At 41.0% G+C, this 22,883-nt stretch overlaps 2 protein-coding genes across 7 annotated transcripts in view; one reads left to right on the top strand and one right to left on the bottom strand.

Moving 5' to 3' along the window:
- The first annotated feature begins 238 nt into the window (after nucleotides 1-238).
- On the top strand, nucleotides 239-21,997 carry NDUFAF1 (NADH:ubiquinone oxidoreductase complex assembly factor 1). Of its 5 annotated transcripts, none has more exons than XR_014260465.1 (6): nucleotides 239-353; nucleotides 4,236-4,887; nucleotides 8,565-8,750; nucleotides 14,136-14,276; nucleotides 14,762-14,836; nucleotides 19,367-21,997. XR_014260465.1 is itself a non-coding variant. In XM_082449375.1 (5 exons), exons 2-5 carry the CDS (start codon nucleotides 4,312-4,314, stop codon nucleotides 19,373-19,375), a joined length of 846 nt encoding a protein of 281 aa, XP_082305501.1. In that variant the 5' UTR covers nucleotides 239-353; nucleotides 4,236-4,311; the 3' UTR covers nucleotides 19,376-21,997. The 5 variants fall into 5 exon arrangements, 3 of the variants coding, with proteins under 3 accessions (XP_082305501.1, XP_082305500.1, XP_082305502.1); XR_014260466.1 differs by lacking the exon at nucleotides 19,367-21,997 and adding an exon at nucleotides 15,346-15,362; XM_082449375.1 differs by lacking the exon at nucleotides 14,136-14,276.
- NUSAP1 (nucleolar and spindle associated protein 1) overlaps nucleotides 17,257-22,883 on the bottom strand; it is a 36,696-nt gene continuing 31,069 nt past the window's right edge. For both annotated transcript variants that reach the window (XM_082449354.1, XM_082449355.1), the window contains exons 9-11: nucleotides 22,184-22,300; nucleotides 19,263-19,371; nucleotides 17,257-18,186 (exon numbers count right to left, since the gene is read on the bottom strand). In XM_082449354.1, coding sequence (XP_082305480.1) covers nucleotides 18,090-18,186; nucleotides 19,263-19,371; nucleotides 22,184-22,300 — 323 coding nt within the window. In that variant the 3' untranslated portion in view covers nucleotides 17,257-18,089. The remainder of the gene's footprint in view (nucleotides 18,187-19,262; nucleotides 19,372-22,183; nucleotides 22,301-22,883) is intronic.

The raw sequence follows: 22,883 nt of genomic DNA, 5'->3' as shown, positions 1-22,883 counted from the left end.
CGAAAAGCTTCTCTAAATTCTCCCCACTTTCTCACACAGGGCAGAAAAGGTCGGGGGAGTAGGGGTGGGGGAGCCTTTTGGGAAGCTAGTCGACCAAAAACCTCAGTTCGCCGGGGTCCGGGAGCCTCATTACTCTTCCCCGGCCTCTGCACCCGGCCGGAACTCGTGTCATCAGGCTTGGTTTCCCGCCGGCCTGGAAAAGCAGACGGCCCTACAGGGGAGAAGTGGAGAACTCGGTCGGGAAAAGCCGGGCTCGGGCGGAAGTCACTCTGAGGCGTCGGCAGGGAAGGCCGGGGAACGCCAGCCGGGAGTTGGAGCGTCCGAGGCTTGTGAGGGCCACACGGCCGTAGCAGGTGAGGGGGCTGTGGCATGGTCCCGACCGCTCCCCGACTAAACACCGGGGCTCTAGGGTTGGTTTTGCCACTTACTAGTTGTATGACCTGGGGTAATTTAATTTGCTCAATAAGTGGAATAATAATAGTACCTCTCTCTCGGTTGTTGTGAGGAGTTAACGAAAATACACCCAGGACAGTTTCTGGCACATAGTAAGCTCTGGATGTACAATCTTCACTAATACTGCTCTCTCTTAGCTGCGTGGGTTACGTTGCCCTGAAAACTCACCAACTTCCGCCCGGGATCATCCAGTTAATGATTTTGACTTTATTGGTAAAAGTATGAAACAAAACACTTATAATTAAAGTTATATTATTAGAGAAGTGATAGCACTACTGAGGGGTTGGAAAATAGGGTGAATAATATTACTCATAATCCCATCATCCTACACACGACTTTAAGCCTTTTTCTTCTTTTTTACCCCCAAATCTTTTTGTCCGTACGTTTTTATACTGGTAGTGTTAGTGTATATGCATTTTGATTCCTCCTTATTTGCCACTCAGTAGTGTAGCCTAAGCCTGGTGTTAACGAAAATCGTGTTTATGATTGTACAAATTACATTTTATAGGCTTATCATTTATTTTCCAAATCCTGCATATGCAGAGGTAAAGTCATTTAAACAAGTCAGTGAGGGAAATTTAGATGTTACCTATGGTTCCAGGACGTGAGATCAACTGTTGTTATTTTTCCTGGTTCCCTTCTGTTTTTTAGTCCATGTGAAAACATACTGTTTACACGGTTTTCATTTATTTTAGCAAACATTGTGCATCAGTTATGTTTAAGCCATAGTCCAAGATTAAAGTCAGGCTAGTTAGGTAGACAGAAAAAAAAGCAAGATTCTAGTAGTTTGTAAGGGCTGTGAGATGTATGCATAGGTTCTCGTAAGAATATGGAAGAAGAGAAATGTCAGTGCCCTCCAATTAGAGGCCACCAGGAACATGCTTGTAGTTGAACGAGTTAGGCTTATTACTCCTGTAGTGAGAACACATGCCATGGGAAACCATGGGGCATCTCAGTAAGAGAGTGTTAGAAGGGATTTATTGTCGGACTTAGGTTTGTGTTAGGTGATTTGGGGGAAAGTATTGAGGAGGTAGAGGTAGTTCTATAATTAGGAGAGAATCTTATCTATCTAGAGTGAGGCTAATGCTATGACTGGTCAGGGTACAGCAGTCACTCATATATTAGCCAGGATAGTAGAATGTTTGGTCACTTTTGTGGGTTTTGAGCAATGTTTGTGTGTGTGTGTGTTCAGACATGATTATAGTTAGTATAATTAATAGAGCTGAGGGTATTTATTGCCCATGGAAGTGAGGAGAAGTTAGGCCAGGGAGTTGGGCACATTTTGGAGGGCCTTGTGTACCATTTTAGGAGTTTGAATTTCTGGAGGGAATTGCTGAATAAAGGGAGTGCCATCATATTTAGAAAAATCCCCTTTGTTGCCAGGCAAAGGTTGGATTGGGAGAGGAGGAGGAGATCAGAGTCAGAGAGATGAGTTAGGACTTTACTAAATCCTGAAGGGTGTTCTCCGACGCCAACTCCAAGGGCAACACCTGGGGGCTCGTTAGACATAAAGAATCTCAGGCCCCATCCTACACCTGCTAAATCAGAATCTGCATTTTAACAAAATTCCCAGATGATTCATAGGCACTTTAACATTTGAGAAGCCCTTTGTTAGGGGAATTACAGTAGTTCTGGTAAGAAACAGTAAAACCCTGAACCAAGACAGTGGTGGTGGTGGTGGAGAAATGTGGAGATATTATTTGTTCAACAAATATTAGAAGCCTCCTGCATGTCTGGCACCATCCTGGTTGCTGGAAGTACCACAATGAAGATAGTCTCTCCCCTCAAGACACTTCCAGTCTGGCGGGGGAGACTGACAAGGGAACTGTCAATAAACTGTAGCAGGGAAATTGTAAGCCCAGGATGCAGCGAGAACACATCAAAAGGTCTCAGTGGAGTTGAGTAATTAAGGGTTCTTGGAGGAGGTAACGGATGCCTAAGATGAGTCCCAAAGGATAAATCAGCCAGCAGAAATCGGTAGAGGGCATTTCTGGCCTAGGAGCAGCAATCTGTCAAGGCATGAAGCCCAGGGAGGGGGTACTGGGTGGGACTTGTTGGACCACAGGTGTTCTCTGTGATTAGAGCAGAGCAGGGTGTGATTAGAGGGGAGATTGGAGAGATGAGCAGAGGCCAGATCTGGAGGGGTCTTACAGACCCTGTGGAGAAAGTCGAGTTTTATTCTGAAGACCATGAGAGCCTCTGAAGAGCTTTAATCAGAGAAGATAAATAATCGGTTTTGTGTTTTAGGCCCTCTAGATGCTGAGTGGTGGGATAAGGTGGAGGTCTGGGTGCAAGCCTGGAGTGCAGTGATTTAGGAGAGAGAAGGTGGTGAGCCACCTGATGAGGAGGGGAGTGAGGGAGGAGGGGCAGTCTGGAAAGATGACCAGTCCTGTGTTGTAGATAGAGTGGTCTGGGTGCCATTTTGATGTAGACTCTTAGGCGACTGAGCTGAATTGTTGGATTTGGGGCATTTTTGAAGTTTTTTTTTTTTTTTTTTTTAAGTTTTCAGCATTCCATTTAGTTTCTCACTCAGTACTGTGTTCTGACTAGTGGGTGATTTTTTGTTTCTGATTTTTCTCTCTTCTGGTCTCTGGTGAGAGAAAGACAAAAGAGAAAGATGAAGAAGTCAGCATTCCATATTTTATTTCATTTTTGTGATAGCTGGAATAAGTAGGAGAGGGGACTATTTAGCCTTCTTGGTTCTTGCAGCACTTCCTGCCAGCAGTCGTTAAATGTTGCTGCAAGAGCAAAGTTGTTATTTCAGTAGAGCTGTAGAAGTTATATTACTAATGGTTAACATACGGAGAGGCAGCAGTAACTAATGGAAGGATTTAAGGCCAGGGTTCTAGTGCTAGCTTCCATACTGATTAGCATTGTAATCTTAGACAAGTTACTTCACCTGTTGGTGTCTAGTTCCTTGTGAAAGGAGATAACTACCTGACTTGTCTTACAGGAGGCTTATGTGGATTAAATGAGATAATATTTGTCAGGGTGACTTGAAAATACTAAGAATGCCATTTAAATGTAATGGTATCATTGCTACTATTGTTTAGGTTCTGTCTTTGAGGAGATCAGATAGTGGCTGATAGTCAAAGCCTTGTTACTCAAAGTGTGGGCCTTGGACTAGGAGCTTCTTAGGCACGAAGAATCTTGAGGATCTTGTCAGACTTACTGGATCAGAGAACCCTTTTATAGCCATTATTCCGTCTGGTCTATAGAAGAATCCCTTAAGGTAGGTAGGGGAGGTGTTAGCACATCCATTGCCCCGAGGAAATGGAGGCCTCAAAAGATCAGCTGCTTTACCTGAGGGTAAACAGTTCTAGGTATGAAGTCCAGGCCTTCTGACTCCACATACAATGCGAACTGTAGTCTCTTCTTTTTATAGATGAAGTGCTAAAATGTTGGTTAGCCTAGATCCTGGAGTGAATTATTGACAGTTGAATATTTTATTTTAGGAACCAATTGTTTCTTTAAAAATCCAGCATAAAAATTTGCTTTAAAATTGACAACCTTAAGAAGCACATACTTGAATTATTTGGGGGTTGATCAATAACTCCATGAAGGGGCCTGTGTTTCTGTTCATCTTGGCATTTTTTCACAAGACAGTGGGATGTATTATGTACAGTGTAAACATTCTTCTGCTCATAGTAGGCCCTGGGTAAATGTTCATAGAATTAGAAAATAAGTTCATGAGTTTCATAGTACATGATCCATGTTGAATTTGAAATTATGATGCATTCATTGGCTATACTGGTAACTCTTCACTGTCTCTTTTATTATAGGTGGAATTGGGCTATTTGCTGAAGCTTCTTTCCCAGTAGGCCAGGGAAAAATTTACATTTTGACTTTCTTTTAATCATGGCTTTGGTTCATAAATTGCTGAATGGCACTTATATTCTCAGAAAATGCCTGAAGCCAGGTGTTGCCTCTTGTCCATTTTTGGGTACTCGCTCTGCAGATTATTGTTCCAGTAGTCTTGAGAAACCAGCGGCTGCTCCTGGCAAAGCCTCTTCTCAGAGGAAGACTGAAGGGAATTTGGAAGGACATCACCAGAGAGAAGTTGCTTTGGATATAACTTCTCCTGAGGACAAGCCTGAAGTTAGTTTTGATAAAGCAATTAAAGAAGAAATAATGGACCATTTTAGGCGTTTGAAGAATGATATTGTGAATCATTGGATAGGGCCTGAAGGCCGCCCTCTGCATGAGGTCTTGATGGAACAAGCCAAGGTTGTCTGGCAGTTCCGTGGCAAAGAAGATTTGGATAAGTGGATAGTGACTTCTGATAAGGCGATTGGTGGCAGAAGTGAAGTGTTCCTGAAAATGGGCAAGAGTAACCGAAGTGCACTGCTGTATGGAACTCTGAGCTCTGAGGCACCCCAGGACGGGGAGAGTGACCGAAGTGGATACTGTGCAATGATATCCAAGATTCCAAGGGTACGTGAGACCCAGGAGCTGCAGGTTTCTAGTGAACTGAGGTGAACTTCATTGTAGCATGAACTATAGCAGACAACTATTGTTTCTGTAAATGAAAACAGCTGGCATCTCATCTTGTGTATGGGGTTAAATAACTACTGGGCACATGTGTAAAGTTTCATAAGCACAAGGGGGGAAGTGGTTCCTGAAGAGAGGCTACATGTTTCTGGGCATCACTTGGTGCCATAGTGGGGCATACATAGGTTTGAGGAGCCCTGAGAAGTTAGATATTTAAATGATGATCTGGGGAGATTTACATCTCCTCTGACATAGGCTGTAGACCCTCTAATGGCTAGGGGTTCCTTAGAGTGGAAGTAGGGTCATCCGGGGTTTTCTTTTTTTTTTTTTAAAAGTAAACTTTTAAATTTTAGAATATTTTTGGTATTACAGAAAAATTGCAGAGATGGTACTGAGAGTTCCTGTATGTCCCTCACCCAGCTTCTCCAGTTGTTACCATCTTACATCACTTGGTACATTTGCCACAGCTGAGAAACCAACATTGCTGCGTTACTGTTAACTAATTCCAGACTCTATTTGGATTTCACCAGTTTTTCCATAATATCTTTTTTTCTGTTTCAGTATCCCAGCCAGGATACATCACATTACATCCAGTTGTCATGTCTCCTTAGTCTGTTACTTAGTCTTTCCTTATTTTTCAAGAGGATTTGAGAAATACTGGTCAGGTATTTTGCAGAATGATCCTCAATTTGGGATTTTCTGATTTTTTTTTTCTCCTGGTTAGACTTGGGTTTTCTGGGTTTTTAGGAAGAATAGCACAGAGTTGAAGTACCCTTCTCATTATATTAGGTTACATGCTAGTAGCATGACTTACCACTGATGTGTTAACCTTGATCACCTGGTCAAGGTAGTACTTGCCAGATTACTCCATTGTTAAGTTACTTTTTTTTTTTTCCTCCATATTCTGTTCTTTGGAAACAAGTCACTAAGTGTACCCTGCATTCAAGGCATGGGGTAGGGTGTGGGATTAAGTTCTAGCTCCTGGAAGGGGTAGTATTTACATAAATTATTTGGATTTTTCAGGAAGGAAGATTTGTTTCTTCTCCCACATTTATTTATTCAGTCATTTAGTATGGACTCACACTTCGGGTTATAATCCAATACTATGTTATTTATTTCGTTGCTCAGATTGTTCCAGCTTTGGCCACTGGGAGCTCTTTCAGGCTGGCCGTGTCCCTTTGACATGCCCCCATCCTTCTGTGTTTTTGAGCACTTTTTGGCACTACGAGATGCTGTAAGCTCATCTTGTATTTCCTCTGTTCCAACCCTAGAATTAGCCATTCCTCAAAGGAGCCCTGGTTCTTTTTTTTTTTTTGGAAGATGGAGTTGGAAACCAAGATCTGGATGCTGAGTATGCTTGTTGCTTCTGGATTGACACTATTTCTAGGACCTCTCAGTGGACACAGCTAGGAAATATATGTATGCATACCAACTCATGGAAACACACATCTGTAACTATTTCTATATCTATATTAAGCTAAGTATGAGTTAATACTGATGCTTTGACTCTAATCCGGTACCACATGATTTATTCTAGCTTCCTCCCTCTTGTTTATTGATAACTTCTGTAACGGTGTGAAACCTGTCTCCCACCATTTACTGTACATTTACTTATTAATTCAACCCAAGAGTACATGTAAAGCAGTTTCAGGGCTTCCCTGGTGGCACAGTGGTTAAGAATCTGCCTGCCAATGCAGGGGACACGGGTTCGAGCCCTAGTTCGGGAAGATCCCACATGCCGCGGAGCAACTAAGCCTGTGCGCCACAACTACTAAGCCTGTGCGCCACAACTACTGAGCCTGCACTCTAGAGCCTGTGAGCCACAACTACTGAGCCCACGTGCCACAACTACTGAAGCCCGCACGCCTAGAGCCTGTGGTCTGCAACAGGAGAAGCCACTGCAATGAGAAGCCCGTGCACCGTGACGAAGAGTAGCCCCCACTCGCTGCAACTAGAGAAAGCCCGTGCACAGCGATGAAGACCCAACACAGCCGGAAATTAAATAAATAAATAAATAAAAGCAGTTTCAGAATTTCTAACCCATAACCCTGTGAGAAACAACTTTACCAACTACAGTACAATGTTTATGTATAGTTTCTTTTGTCTTTAGCCTTTTGGTTTCCAGTCAGACCACCATTTTCCAAGGCTACTTAGGTCAGCTCCTTTGTCTCACCACCAGCCTGTTGCTTTTTGCAATGCTGATCAGATGTTGTTTCAGGGCTGCTCTGAACAGGCTCCCGTGCCCAGCCGTGGCCACAGCCCATGGGTGTTTGCTTGGTTGTGGTGCCCTTTTTTTTTTTTTAATATTTACTTATTTATTCATTCATTCATGCATGCATGCGTGCATGCTGTGCCAGGTCTTAGTTGCAGCAAGTGGGATCTTTGTTGCGGCATGTGAGATCTTTAGTTGCAGTATGTGAACTCTTAGTTGCTGCATGCGGGATCTAATTCCCCGACCAGGGATCGAACCTGGGCCCCCTGCACTGGGAGCACGGAGTCTTAGCCACTGGACCACCAGGGAAGTCCCTTGGTTATGGTGTTTTAAGGAGAAAGGCAAATGATAGGAATAGTATTAGGCTCCCTCTCTCCAGATAATGATGAAAAAGTAAGGTACATGTTCTTTCAGAGGTAATAAACTATGCGTACAAGATTTTTTTTTCAGGCCCTGAAAATCCACAGAATGGATTTGGTCAGTCCACAGTAGAAAATAATTCTATGATGTACTGTGGAATAATGAAAGTAGTCGATAACATTTATTAAGTGTACCCTGCCAGTCCTTGTGCTAATTACTTTATATACATTATCCCTTTTATTCCCCACATCAATCCTGTAAGGTATAACCATCCCCGTTTTACAGATGAGGAAACAGGCTTGGGGAGATTTAGTAGCTTGTCTAAAATTACATGACTAGTAAGTAATAGTTCATATCTGAGCACTGGTATTCTTGAAATCCGATTAGCTCTGAGATTGCTATAAACAAACACCTTTGGAAATTAACACTACGTTCTACTTTCAGAGACAATTTAGGTAGTTGTTAAGAACATAGATTTTGGAGTTAAACAGTACTGGACCTACCACTTACTGGTTGAGTGCTCAGTTTCTTCATCTATAAAATGGAGTACAGTGATAGTACCTATCTCATAGGGCTGTTGTGAGGATTAAATTATGCATGCAGAGTGATTAATGTATATTTTCAATGGATGGTAGGTGTTGTCAAAAAAATACCAGTTTTAAAACTTGGAGTCTTTCATAGTTTTCTGATTTATGGGAAGGCAGTTGTCATAAAATGGCCCAGTCAGAAGCCATTGCTCCCTAGGCCCTGGGAAAGAAAGTACACACAGTAATTCATTTCCGTTCAGTGACACAAATGAGTGTCTACCCCATGTAAACACTGTCCTGGGCCAATCAGGTCTTGAACATTACCTTAGAAACATTTAACTAGGTCAGTATTTTGTACTAAAATAAGAATCACCAGATTTATCTGCCTCCTTACGGTGGTAGGAAGCAGAAAAAAGCAGAAAAATGGCTTGTTGATCCTTTTGATGCTGTAAAAGGTGATGACTCACATTTCACTAATAGTGGAAAATGAGGTGAAATTAACTTTCCTTTCTGTACCTTAGGGCCCTTTTGAGAGGAAGAGGTTTTATGATTGGTCCCAGTTCAACACTCTGTATCTTCGTGTCCGTGGAGATGGTCGCCCTTGGATGGTGAATATCAGGGAGGACATGGATATAATCCAGAGGAAGGATCAGATGTACAGTTACTTCATGTTCACCCGTGGGGGGCCCTACTGGCAGGAGGTCAAGGTAACAGCATAAGTCTTTACTGTCTATGAAAATGAGGTCTTATGAGATCATGGTTACATTGTAGTTTTTTTTTCTTATTAATTCCTCTTGGACAGTGTGGGAAAGGAAAGAAGGAAGAGGACCTAAGGGCAAGATTTACATAATTGACTTTTTCTTTTTTAAGTTTTTGGCTGTGTTGGGTCTTCGTTACTGCACATGGGCTTTCTCTAGTGGCGAGCAGGGGTTACTCTGTTGCCATGCGCAGGCTTCTCACTGCAGTGCCTTCTCTTGTGGCGGAGCATGGGCTCTAGGCGCGCGGGCTTCAGTAGTTGCAGCATGTGGGCTCAATAGTTGCAGCATGCAGGCCCTAGAGCACAGGCTCAGTAGTTGTGGCGCACGGGCTTAGTTGCTCTGCGGCATGTGGAATCTTCCTGGACTGGGTATCAAACCTGTGTCCCCTGCATTGGCAGGCGGATTCTTAACCACTGTGCCACCAGGGAAGTCCAACTTTTTATTAATATAAATGTTAGCTTACTGACCAGTAAATATTTTTGATAAGGATGTGGCCAGGTCCATGCTGAGTCATGGGTCCATCTCTGCCCTTTGCACAATTATCAGTACTATAGGTATTTCTTTTTAAGTTCTGGCCATATCATCTCTTCCAGGCAACTGTACTAAGCTAGTGTCCCTAGCTGAGCAGAAAGGCTCCCTTAAGAGGAATAAATACTTCATACTTTACAGTTATCAACATTTTTATTTTTGTTTATTTCTTGGTAATATAAGGCAATCTTATTTTGTAGGGAGAAAAAACTTTTAGAAGGTAAAAAATGTTAATCAGGAGGAAAATAGTGGAAATTCAGGGAGTGAGGGCAAAATCAGGTGCCCGTTCCTTTCTTCTGCCTTCTGAAGGTTTTTAATCCATAAATTCAAAAGAAAGTCCCCATTTTGCTCATCCTTAAACCTAAGGGTTCATCCTGGATCCCTTTCTCCCCCACACCACATCTAGTCTTTTAACGAATTTGCTCACTCACCTATCCTTTCAAAATACACCTAGAATCTGACCATTTCTAGCCATCTCTTCCACTCTCACCCTAGTCCAGGCCTTTGGACTACTGCAAGAGCTTCTTTATTGATTTCCTTCTTTGTCTTCTTGCCTCCTAAAGTCCACTCTGCACACAGCAGCCAGAGTGATCTTTCTAAAGCATAGTTCAGATTACATCACTCACATGCTTAAAACCCTCCAGTGGTCTCCCCTTATTAGAATACAGTCCAAACTCTTTAACATGGCCTACGGGGCCTACAGTAGCAGACCCCTGTCTTCATCTTCAGTCTGTCTTCCTCCCAGCTCCCTCCTCCATGCTGTCCCCTTTTGTGTGTGTCAAACTCAACAAACTACTTCTGTCTCAGAGCCTTTGTATTTCATGCTGTATCTGTGAGCGTGCTCTTTTCCGACGTCTTCACCTGCTTCCTCTTTCCTATTATTTACCTCTCAGCTCAAAAGCCACCTCAGAGAGGCCTTTCCTGATCCTTCTAGCTAGAGTTGCACCTTCTCACCCAATAACAACATCCTGTTTAATTTTTTCATAGAACTTATCACTAAGTAAAATTATCTTTTTCATTCACTTGTCTATTTGTTTATTGTCACTCTCTACCAGGCTCCTCTGGAACATAAATTCTGTAAGTTCTGAGAGCAGGGACTTTGTCTGTATCCTCCATAGCTGTTTCCCCTGCACCTAGAACAGTGCAGTGCCTAGCATATAATAGATACATATTTATACACTAATACAGATGTATAACCAAAAAATTATTATGTATGTAACACTTGTATATAAATAATACTTATAACAAATTACTAAACAAAACAAGTATCTCATTATAGAAAATTTAGAAAATGCAGAAAAGGAAAAAAATCTTGTAGTACCACTACCCAGATGTAAAATACTATTTTTATTTTAGTATGCACCTTCAGACTTTTCTATTTACACTTTTTTTTTTTTACAAGAATTGTGTTGTGCCAGTGCTATTTTATAACATACATTGTTCACTGAACTGAATTTTATATACAGCTTTCTGTTGAAATATATTTCTACATCATTTTTGATATCTGCATGATGTTATGTAAATGGACACAATTTACTTAATCCATCCTCTATTGTTGTACATTTAGATTGTTTTCAGAGTTTTTCACTCTTATACCAAACTCTGAGGTAAATATCCTTAAATATTTTCTTAGATGTATTCCTGGAAATAAAATTCCTAGAATAAATGATATGTACATTTTTAAGGCCTTTGATGCACATTGCCAAATTATTTTCCAGTATAATCATTGACAGTTACTTATTACTTTCTTTCCTGAAAATACATGTAGTTCTAATCTTTGGCTGGAAATAATAGTTGTTTGCAACACCTTTCTTTAAATTATTATTATTATTATTACTTTAAAATTTTATTTTTGGCTGCATTGGGTCTTTGTTGCTGCACGCAGGCTTTCTCTAGTTGCGGCGAGCGGGGGCTACTCTTTGTTGCAGTGCGTGGGCTTCTCATTGCGGTAGCTTCTCTTGCTGTGGAGCGTGGGCTCTAGGCACGTGGGCTTCAGTAGTTGTGGCATGTGGTCTCAGTAGTTGTGGCTCACGGGCTCTAGCGCGCTGGCTCAGTAGTTGTGGCGCACAGGCTTGGCTGCTCCGTGGCATGTGGGATCTTCCCGGACCAAGGATTGAACCTGCGTCCCCTGCATTGGCAGGCGGATTCGTAACCACTGCGCCACCAGGGAAGTCTCTCTTTAAATTATTAAAGGAAGTATTGGGGAAGAGATTTTTATTTTTATCTTTTTAATAAATTTATTTATTTATTTATGGCTGTGTTGGGTCTTTCGTTGCTGCACGTGGGCTTTCTCTAGTTGCGGCAAGCAGGGGCTACTCTTCATTGCAGTGCACGGGCTTCTCATTGCGGTGGCTTCTTTTGTTGCGGAGCACAGGCTCTAGGCACGTGGGCCTCAGTAGTTGTGGCTCGCGGGCTCTAGAGCGCAGGCTCAGTAGTTGTGGTAGTTGTGGCGCATGGGCTTCGTTGCTAGGTGGCATGTGGGATCTTCCTGGACCAGGGCTGGAACCCGTGTCCCCTGCATTGGTAGGTGGATTCTTAACCACTGCACCACCAGGGAAGTCCCAGGGAAGCGATTTTTAAAAATTAAATGTTATTAATTGCTGTCCATGTCTTCATGAATAATTCTCCTTTAGTAAATAGAAGTGAGATGCTCAGATATTTACTGATTATAGAAAGAAAACAGGAAAATGATGGAAAAATTATGCATGCTAGTTTTCTGTCATTTGTAGAGAGAAAACAACTGTTTATCCTTTTCTTTTTATGCAAGCTGTACAATTTAATGCTTCTTAGCTTCATTTTTTTTCCAGGCTAAAAAATTCCCTTGGTGTGGACAGTGGCCTTAGCAAATTACATGACAAAAAGACAAAAGGCCAGTGGGGTGGGTGACACATGCTCCTTGAATGGCGAGCAGGTACTACTGATTCCGTTTCCAAAATATATTTTGAATAATGAGGTAGATGAAGTGCCCAACCAGGATGCAAAAATGAGGAACTGACTGGGCTGAGGGCTGGGGGTGCAGGGTCCCTTCCAGGTTTGTGTAACAGAAATGAAGGGAGCCCGTGAACTGAGAGTGTGACTGCACTTGGATTTGCTGTGTGAGGAACATGATCTTGTGCAGTGGTGCTTTATTAAATGAACTTTGAATTCAGTTTGTTTTTACGTCAGCAAGTGTTTTTGGTGATAATCTGAACAGTACGTTTTATTTTTTTAACTCATTTTTATTTTTTGGCTCAAAAATCAAAATAATATAAAAATGTACAAAAAAGTCTCACTCCCACTCAGTTCCCTCTCCACCCTTTTTGCCCCTACCCTCTATACGTAACCACATTTATTAGTTTCTTCCATCGATTTACAGTTTTTTTAAGCAAATATAAGCAAGTGTATATATACACATACACTTATTTTCTCCCTTTTTTAAAAAAAATTTTATTTATTTATTTATTTATTTATGGTTTTGTTGGGTCTTCGTTGCTGCCCACTGGCTTTCTCTACTTGGCGGCGAGCGGGGGCTACTCTTCATTGTGGTGCGTGGGCTTCTCATTGCGGAGCATGGGCTCTAGGCATGCGGGCTCAGTAGTGTGGCACACGGGCTCAGTAGTTGTGGCGCATGGGCTTGGTTGCTCTGCGGCATGTGGGATCTTCCTGGACCTGGGCACGAACCTCTGTCCCCTGCATTGGCAGGCGGATTCTTAACCACTGTGCCATCAGGGAAGCCCTTTCTCCCTTTTTTTACTCAAAAAATATAGCATACTTTATGCATCTTCTGTGCCAGTTTATATTTTTTAAATTTAGATCCTGGAGAGCTTCCATATCACTACATGGAATTATTCTTCATTCTTTGTTATTTTGTTTGGTATTTTCTGTTATATGGATATCTCATAGTTGATTGAACTAGTCCTTATTGATAGATACTTGGGTTGTTCCCAATTGCTATAGTAAATTTTTTATTAGTTTTTTTTTAGGCATTTAAAAAATTTGTTTTTAGGAGAAATTCACTGGTGGTCCAGTGGTTAGGACTTGGGGCTTTCACTGCCAGAGCCCAGGTTCAATCCCTGGTCGGGGAACTAACATCCTGCAAGCCACGCAGTGTGGCCAAGAAAAAGTTGTTTTTAATAACATAAATGATATTTATACTATAGATTTTGTTTATCTCTTACTTTTTTACTAATAATACATTGTGGAGGTCTTCCCACAGCATCATGTATAGATCTACTTCATTTTTAAAAATAGCTGCATAGTATTCAGTTGTATGGTTGCACTATAATTTATTGAACTATTCCCCTATTTTTCCTTTTTTTTTTTTTTAATTAGAAAAAGCTGTATCTTTATGTCTTTGTCAGAGCTTATCTGTAATATAAATTCCTAAAAGTGAAACTGGCAGGTCAAGTTACGGCATTTCAAATTTTGCTAGATATTGCTGTGTTAGTTTCCTATTGTTACATAATAAATTACCACAAACTTCTCACAATTCTGTAAGTCATAGTTTGGGACACCCTGTGGCCAGGTTCGATGCTCAGGGCTTTCTAAGGCTGAAATCAAGGTGTCAGCTGGGCTGTACTTCTTTTCAGAGGCTCTGGGGAAGAATCCACTGCCAAGCTCACTCTGGTTATTGGCCAGATTTAGTTCCTGTGATTGTAATGATGTCTTGGTTTCTTTACTGGTTGTCAGCTGGGAGTCACTCTCAGGTCCTAGAAGCTGTCCACATTCCTTACCATTTAGCTCCCCTCCATCTTCAAAGCCAGCAGTGGAGAATCCCCCTGACCTCCCCCTTTGAATCCCTCTCATTCTTCTGACCTCTTTCACCAGGCACTTTTATGGGCTCAAGTGATTAAGTCAGACCTACAGAGGATAATCTTCCCTATATTAAGGTCAACTGATTTGGGACCAGACTTCGGGAGAGTCCCTTCACAGCAGCACTGAGATGTGTGTTTGAATACCTGGAAGAAGGTGTGTGTGCACTAGGTGGAAATCTTGGGGGTCATTTTAGAATCCTGCCTACCACAATTGCTAGCTGCTGCTCTCTAAAAGAGTTGGACTAATTTGCACTCCTACCAGCAGTATACAGATGTGCCTATTTCTCCCATCCCCATTTTTCTACTGGGTTGTTTAATCTTTTTCTTAGTTATTTGTAAAAGTTTTGTGTTTAGGATACTAGTTTTTGCCATCAGAAAGTTATAATTGTGCTCTGTCATTTTTTCCTTTGGGACTCCTGACTTAGAAAGGTTTTCACCTGTTTTCTTCTAGTACTTAGGTTATTTCATTAAAAAAAAATTTTTTTTCTGTGATCCAAATGACTAGCCACTTGTTATAACTTCACATATTAGATAATTTTAAAATTCAATTTAAACCGTTATTATTTTATCATTGCAGTTCTAAACAGATGCCTCCGTTGCTTACATTTCAGCTCTGAAGTCAATGGTTTCTTCTTTCAGATTCCTTTCTCCAAGTTTTTCTTCTCTAATCGAGGAAGAATCCGGGATGCCCAGTACCAGCTTCTGCTTGACAAGGTAACATTTTCCTGTATTTTCACTCGGAACTATATTATCTTTAGTGAAACAGAACTCCTGTGAGGATGAGTTCAGTCCATTTTTGAAGGCTGGCAAATGAAAGATGAAAATTCCTATTTAAGTATACTCCTATTATACCTAGACAGATGCTGACTCAGAGCTATCCTGTAGCCAAACCCCCATCTCCTGGAGGAATTTCAGTATGGTCCTCCTTTCAGCATGCCTACATTTTATTTTAGCTTTAAAATAAGAGTATTAGAGTTCAGGAGAGCTTCTAGGAACCTCCATTAGACATCCATGTTGTACTTACTAGTCTTAACTGGCACTACTTTAAAGAGAGAAGTAGAATGTGGAAAGAAAAGCAGTCAGTCCTGTACTTCCTCTTATAATTGGCTATGGCACATGAGAACTATGGTATACTTGCTAAGGGCTGATAGTACGGAGTTTTAAAACTCCAGGGACAACATCAGCATATGAGATTTTGATCAATTTCTCTATTTTAAACTTAGATCTCTTCTATCGGATTCACCCTGGCTGATAAAGTGGATGGTCCATTCTTCCTAGAAATAGATTTTATTGGAGTATTTACTGATCCAGCCCACACAGAAGAATTTGCCTATGAAAATTCTCCAGAGCTTAGTCCAAGACTTTTTAAATAGAGATCATGTGGTATTTCTGTATTACTAAACTAAGGGTAGTAGAATCCATGATGACACAAAAATAAAGTACTTCTTTAATGGCATCCGAACAATGGCTGGTATGTATTCCCTAAAACACAGCTAAATGCTGCTGCTAAGAGGGACCAGGATCTAAGCTGTACCTTAACTTAAAGAATCAAGTACTGATGCAGAGGTACTACGTAAATAACTGTTTTTGGTTAGAATGATTCCTATTAGCAACAGTTCCTATATGAGTAGGTGGTTTCCAAAGCAGGGAGTCTCTGAGGTGACTGTTTATGGCCCTCTACCATTCTATTCCTTATCGGTTTCTTCTGTTTCTGTTTTCTAATCTTATCAGGATAGGAGACTGTTGAAGAATATTACGGTGCTGTAGTAGTCACTGGGAAAAGATACCTGTTTTAGTCTGCCCAAGCTGCTATAACAAATTACTATAGCCTAGGGAGCTTAAACAAAACACATATGTATTTCTCACAGTTCTGGAGGCTGGGTAGTCCAGGATACCTGGTGTCTGGTGAGTGCTTCTTGGCTTGTAGACAGCTGCCTTCTTACTGTATCCTCACATGGAGAGAACAAGTTCTAGTCTCTTTCTCTTCATATAATAGCACTAACCCCATCATGAGGGTGCCACCTGCCTGACCTAATTACCTCCCAAAGGCCTCCAAGTATACCTCAAAGTACCAAGTCACATTTGGAATTAGGATTTCAGTGTATGAATTGGGCGGAGGGGTGGGGGGGAACGGACACAAGCCTGCAGTCCATAACATGTGCACAGCTGGTTCTCCAAAGATGCATGACCCATACCAGTTCTTACAGACTAATGTCCCCAAGGCTTCCCCAGTCGTTTTAAGTATTAGAGATTGCACATACCAAAAATAAGACCCTGATTAACACAGTTTAAACTGATCAATTGTCATCTTAGAGGAAGAAGTAGGAAACTATGATATAGCCAGAATTCTGCAGTCTCTACATAAACTAATTCTAGAAAATTTCTGTCAGCGTAGAAAGAAACCTCAGTGCCTCTTTGCAGTTACTCTTCATTCCCACTCTCAGCCCCACAATTACTAATCATCTACTTTTGCTATAGGTTTATCTTCTCTGGATATTTCATATAAATGAATCATATATGATCTTTTGTGTCTTGCTTCTTTTCACTTAGCATGTTTTTGAGGTTCATCCATGTTGTAGCGTGTTTATCAGTATTTCATTTTTTTAGTGCGTATTTTTAAAATCCATCCATTGATGGACAGCTGGATTTTTCTCCACTTTTTGGCTACTGTGAATAATACTGCTGTAAATATTTGCAGACACAAGTTTTGGTGTGGACATATGTTTTCATTTCTTAGGAGAATTGCTGGGTCGTATGGTAGATGTACATTTAAATTTTTTAAAGAAACTACTAAACTGTTTTCCAAAGTGGTTATATCATTTCACCTTCCCAGTAGCAGTGTATTTGACACAGATTTCTTGATTGATCTGATCTCTGCCTCTTGATAGCAAAATCTGAGTGTATTAAGCACCCAGGAGTATGCCATGTTCTATGGGCCCATATACGTATAACAATAAGTATAACAGAATGTGACAGGTGCTGTGAAAATACAAAAGGACATAGTCAATTCTTCTAGGAGTGGGAGTGGGAGGTCAAGAAAGGATACACAAAGAGTACAAGTCAACTCTTGTTAGTCTTGGCTGGTCAACTAAATTTTAGAAACCAATTACATTTACAAAGAATGAATCTACCACCATGAGAAAAAATTTTATTTATGAAAATTTTAAGCAGTACAAAACTCAGAAGCTCCATTCGGGTGCAACAGACATGGATATGATACTAAGCAACTCTAGTCTTTTCCATAAATTGAGTAAGATGTATAAGTTTGACAGAGCATAGTAATCCTTAAAGCAGCAATCCTCAAATTTCACTATGACCCTGTATATTTCTAAATAAGCCAGGCTAGAATGAGCTGTAGTTTTATTTTTAATACATTGAGGAAAAAAAAAAAAAAAGATATGTAATTGACAATTACATGAAGTGATCTGAAAAAGGTACACAGAAGCTTAAATGAAACATTTCGCATAGATAAAATATTGATGCCTTACAAACCCATATGGCCCACAGTTTCGGTAAGACTACTAGGTTCTCTAGAGGATGAAGAGGTAGCCTTTCACAGCTTACCCTATTCATAACTTGTTATTGTTCAATTTCTACTAAAGTCTGTAGTATAATTAGCTACCATCAGGTAAGTGCTTTTGCCTAGAAGAGGACTGAAGTTCTGTTATTAGAGCCAGCAGAGGGAACTTGACCTTAAAAATCTAGGTCAAGAATCTATAGGATGGGTCTTTTTAGAAAACTGAGTTAGTTGTACAGGGGCTTAGGTAAAAACTATTTCAAAAGAATTTGAGAGCTTTAAAGGTAGTAATGTCTTTTCAGGGGTAAAACATGTGAAGAAGCCACAGACACTACATATATATGAACAAAGTTAAGAGCAGAAAAAGATCTTTTGGCTAAAGTGAGAGGACAGTACAAAAATATTTACAAAAGAGGGTTCAGAGAAAAGGAATATTTACAGGATATTAAATTATGAATGTTCAGCCATAATGAGGCCCCTTCGCACTCCCAGAACCTTTGCTTTCTTCTCCTTTCGTTCTTGCTCGTGTTTCTTCCGTTGCTCCTCCCTAAGGAGGGACAGGTATACGTTAGGCTCTAGTGAAGCTCCAAACAGACCACTTTAAAGCACCTGTTGTTAGACTAATGTCCAAACTTAAAATGACATCCAGCACACTTGTGTAAAACACACTCTTACAGGACACTGCGCTCTGTCCAGTGGTCTGTGTGATGGAAGCCACACCTGTACGTACGTCACTGTTGTGTTAAAAGGCTAGAACTTGAGTTTTTTTTGTTTTTTGTTAAGGCAGCATTCTAAAATCAAGCATGGAATTGGAAGCAGAAGACACCTTGGAGATCGAATCCAAACCCTGTAGTTTTTTTTAGTTTGTTTTAAATGAGAAGCCTCTACCTGTGGAAGTCAAAGGTCAAACTCAAAATCACATTGTCTAATGAAATTGCTAAAATTGGAATCAGGGTCTCTGACTTAAACCACTGATTTTAGGGGGAAGGAATTAAGAGAAAAAAAAGACCCAGAATCATGATAATGATTTTAATAGCAAATAATAAGGTCTTGGTGGTAGCTGGCAAGTCAAATGGTAGTTAACCCGGTATCAGGAGGGTGTCACACAGGGAATCGGCCAAACCAGGATCAGCTGCAGCCCAAGACAGACTCTGGCGTTAACTTGGTTTTCATGCAGAGATAAGCCTCTAAGGATCATCCTGGGGTTTCTCTCTGTGTAGAGCCCTGAAGCCTAGAGAGCCTGGTTTCCCTGGGAGTGTGAAATTTATGTGCATACTTAGGTGCCCTGGGCACCTGGATTGGTATCTGGAGGGACATCCAGGTGCACTGTTTGGGCAGATAGGTCATGTAAGAGCAGTGCTGTGAATCCGGGTCCTCTTCTGAATCACCTGCAGAGCTTTGGAAACAATGCAGATACGTGGGTCCCATCTCAAACCTACTGAATTAGAACCCACTTTGGTATTGCCTAGGCACATGTACTTTTAGAAAGTTCTGTATATGATTCCACTTCTACCCTCTTCTTAAACACCACTATTACTGTGACTCTATCCCTCAGAGACTCTGCTTTTATATACAGTCTTTCAAAATTAAAAGAATTATAGAACTGGATAATTATGTACTTACCTGGTCTGGAGATGAGGTTGTTTATAACTTTTCTTGTGTAAGCTAACTCTGTTGATATGTTCATTCAGAGAACTGTTTTCTTTAGATTGTCCCCATGGTTTCAGTTTTCCTAGTTTAGGACAGAGACGGAGACAGATTTAAGAAGATTCTTGGGACTTCCCTGGTGGCGCAGTGGTTAAGAATCCACCTGCCAATGCAGGGGACATGGGTCGAGCCCTGGCCTGGGAAGATCCCACATGCCGCGGAGCAACTAAGCCCATGTGCCACAACTACTGAGCCTGCACTCTAGTGCCCGCGAGCCACAACTACTGAGCCCGTGTGCCACAACTACTGAAGCCTGTGCTCCTAGAGCCCATGCTCCGCAACAAGAGAAGCTACCGCAATGAGAAGCCCACGCACCGCAATGAAGAGTAGCCCCCGCTCACCGCAACTAGAGAAAGCCCACGCGCAGCAATGAAGACCTAATGCAGCCATAAATAAATAAATGGAAAGATTTTTGTATTTATATTCCTAATTTTCTCTTCATCTGTGGCTACCTGCTTGCTGTCAACATTCATACTTTGTTTTTAAAGACATTTGCCAGTATAATTCTATTAATTTCAATTTAATATTCCACAGATAGACATTACATTTTTTTTCCTCTAAAAATAAGTGTCTTCTACTTTTTAATCCTTGGAAAGCCAGAAAAAGATCTTAAAAAAAAAAACAAAACACCCTTAATACTGAATCCCATTACATAGCACATTAAAATAAGCCATAACAACTAAGTAGTTTATCCCAACGTTGCAACAGGAATGTTTAATATTAAAGTAGTATTTCATCTGTGCAGTTTATTATTATTGTTACCTATTAAAATGTATTTGGAATGGAACAAGTGGGAATATTTTGTTGGCTTTAGAACTGTGACCAAATTTCCAGATGTTTATATATTAGTTTATTTGTATAGTTTGACCTACTTCTGAGTACCAAAGATTATCATTTGCAGTGTTTCCCATTTTATAAAAAGGACTTTCACAGCTGCCGTATCATTTGATCCTTTCAGTAACCACTGAAGTAGTACTTATTTTCCCTTCCATAAAGGAATTAAGTGACTTCTCTAGGATATAAAATTACAAGCACAGATGAAGCTCTTAACCAGGTTTTTTACCATCAGTAGAAGTGGTGATCAGTCATTCCCATAACAAATACTTTTTGAGTACCTGGTATGTGCCAGGGACTATTCTAGGTGCTAGGGACATAGCAGTGAACCAAGTGGTCAAAAATCCTTGTTCTCCTGGGGTTACATTTCTGGTGGTAGAGGTAGACAGTAGTCAAGTAAGATAACACCAGGTGGTGCTATGTGCTATGAAGAAATGTAAAACAAGGTGAGGAATAAAGAGTGTGGGTGGGTGGGTGGACAGGGAAGACCTTTCTCGGTTGCTGACAGTTGAGTGGATGCCCCATTAAAACAAAGGAGCAAAAAAAAAAAAAAAAAAAAGGAGCAAGCTGTGCAAAGATCAGTGGAAATAGTGTTCCAGGTGGAGCAGAGGGATAACAAGTTCAAAGATATGGAGGAGGGGATGGCGTTTCAGTGTTTGAGGAGCTGAAACACCAGTGTGGTTGGCACAGAGTCAGGGAAGGGAGGAGGCAATGAAATGAGGGTGGGAGAGAGAGAGGAAACCTTAGGAGGTTCTGAGCACGCAGTGATGTGCTCTGATTTGTTTTTAAAGTTGTAGTGGGGCAAAGAGGCTTTTGTAGAAGCCCAGGTAAGATGATGTGACTTGGACCAAAGGGAGTCACAGTGGAGGGATGAAGAGTAGTCAGATTAAAGATCAATTTCAAAGATGGAGTTGAAAGGACTAGCCGATGGACTGGATATGGGATCTGAGAGAGAGTGAGGAACCAAAGATGACTCCTAGGCTACTGCCCCGACACTCGGGAGAGAGGTGCCATTGCCACAGATGGGAAAACTTGGGGAGGAAAAATGGGTGGGAGAAGTTTTCTTAAACCACGGTTCAGTTTGACTCTTACTTCTAAATAAGGCTTACATTTTCGGGCATCCCTGGTGGCACAGTGGTTAAGAATCCGCCTGCCAATGTAGTGGACACGGGTTCGAGCCCTGGTCTGGGAAGATCCCACATGCTGCGGAGCAACTAAGCCCGTGTGTCACGACTACTGAGCCTGCGCTCTAGAGCCCGCGAGCCACAACTAGAGAAGCCCGTGCACCTAGAGCCCGTGCTCCACAACAAGAGAGGCCACCACAATGAGAAGCCTGCGCACCGCAATGAAGAGTAGTTGCTCACCGCAACTAGAGAAAGCCCATGCGAAGCAACGAAGACCCAATGCAGCCAAAAATAAATTTATAAAAAAAAGAAAGACTTACATTTTCATTATATTTCATTAACATTAGTAATGTAAAGATAAACACTGTTACATAACATGATTCTTATAGGAAGGTTTTGTTTTAAAGTAATTCCAGAAGCACTGACAGATAGATCACATTAAGTACTGATGTTTTAAATGGATGTAAAGATACTTTAATATATCCCCAAGAGTGACATCTGGCCAATATATGTCCCAGATTGTTTGACCAGTGGTTCTCAGCTTGGGATCCTTTAAAAACTATAAAGAAAACATTCATTTACCCACAGCCTAACTTCCAAGTTTCTTGATCTTGGCTGAAGTTTTATTAATACTTTGTAGTAACACTGATTAGAAGTTGTCTTTGCTTAATAAAAATGTAAGTGAATCAATTATTTAGTTTTTTTGTTTGTTTAGTATTTGTTTAATGGACACTTTAAATCATGGGTCACGTGGATACAGGGGCAGAGGCAGGAATTCTACGCCAAGTATGGCTTCCACTGAGTCACTAGAATTTTTCACATCCTCAGATGCAGAATTGTTCAATCTTAAATCTTGTACCTCAAAACATTCCCACATACCTTTGTGTGGCTCATAGTTGAGGGGACGAGACAAACTTGCTTTGAGATCAAACACTGGTTTTCTATGGGAGATCGGAGTCTGCGCTGCCTCAGTTGTCAAATTGAACGGGGTAATAACTAAAATAACAAACAAGATCCAAGGGCTTAATTAGAAAAAAAGACCTGTTTAAGTATCACTTATTCAATCTTAAAAATAGAATTCAATATGAACAGTCTGAAACAGATATAGGGTTAAAAAGGAGGAGAAAATGGTTCTGAAGAACCTAGGGGCAGGACAGGAATAAAGATGCAGACATAGAGAATGGACTTGAGGACACGGGGTCGGGGGGAAGGAAAAAAAAAAAAGGAGGAGAAAAGAATAACTGAGGAAAACTAACCCCTGAGCTGCTCCCCTGTTAGCAGCTCCCCAAAGAGTCTAAATATTGTGACATTTCCTAGGATCAGCTGGAGTTTAGAATCCTGTTTTAAGAATTAATCGGGTGAGGGACTTCCCCGGTGGTCCAGTGGGTAAGATGCCATGCTCCCAATGCAGGGGGCACGGGTTCAATCCCCGGTTGGGGAACTAGATCCCGCATGCATGCCACAACTAAGAGTTCGCATGCCGCATAGACCAAATAAATAAATAAATATTAAAAAAAAAAATTAATTGGGTGGGAGGGATAAATTAGGAGTTTGGGATTAACATATAACACACTACTAT

The sequence above is a fragment of the Balaenoptera physalus genome (genome assembly GCF_965194825.1).
Source record: "Balaenoptera physalus genome assembly, chromosome: 2".
Lineage (NCBI taxonomy): Eukaryota > Metazoa > Chordata > Mammalia > Artiodactyla > Balaenopteridae > Balaenoptera > Balaenoptera physalus.
The sequence above is the reverse complement of the archived record's forward strand: the minus strand, read 5'-3'. Positions and strand labels throughout refer to the sequence as shown.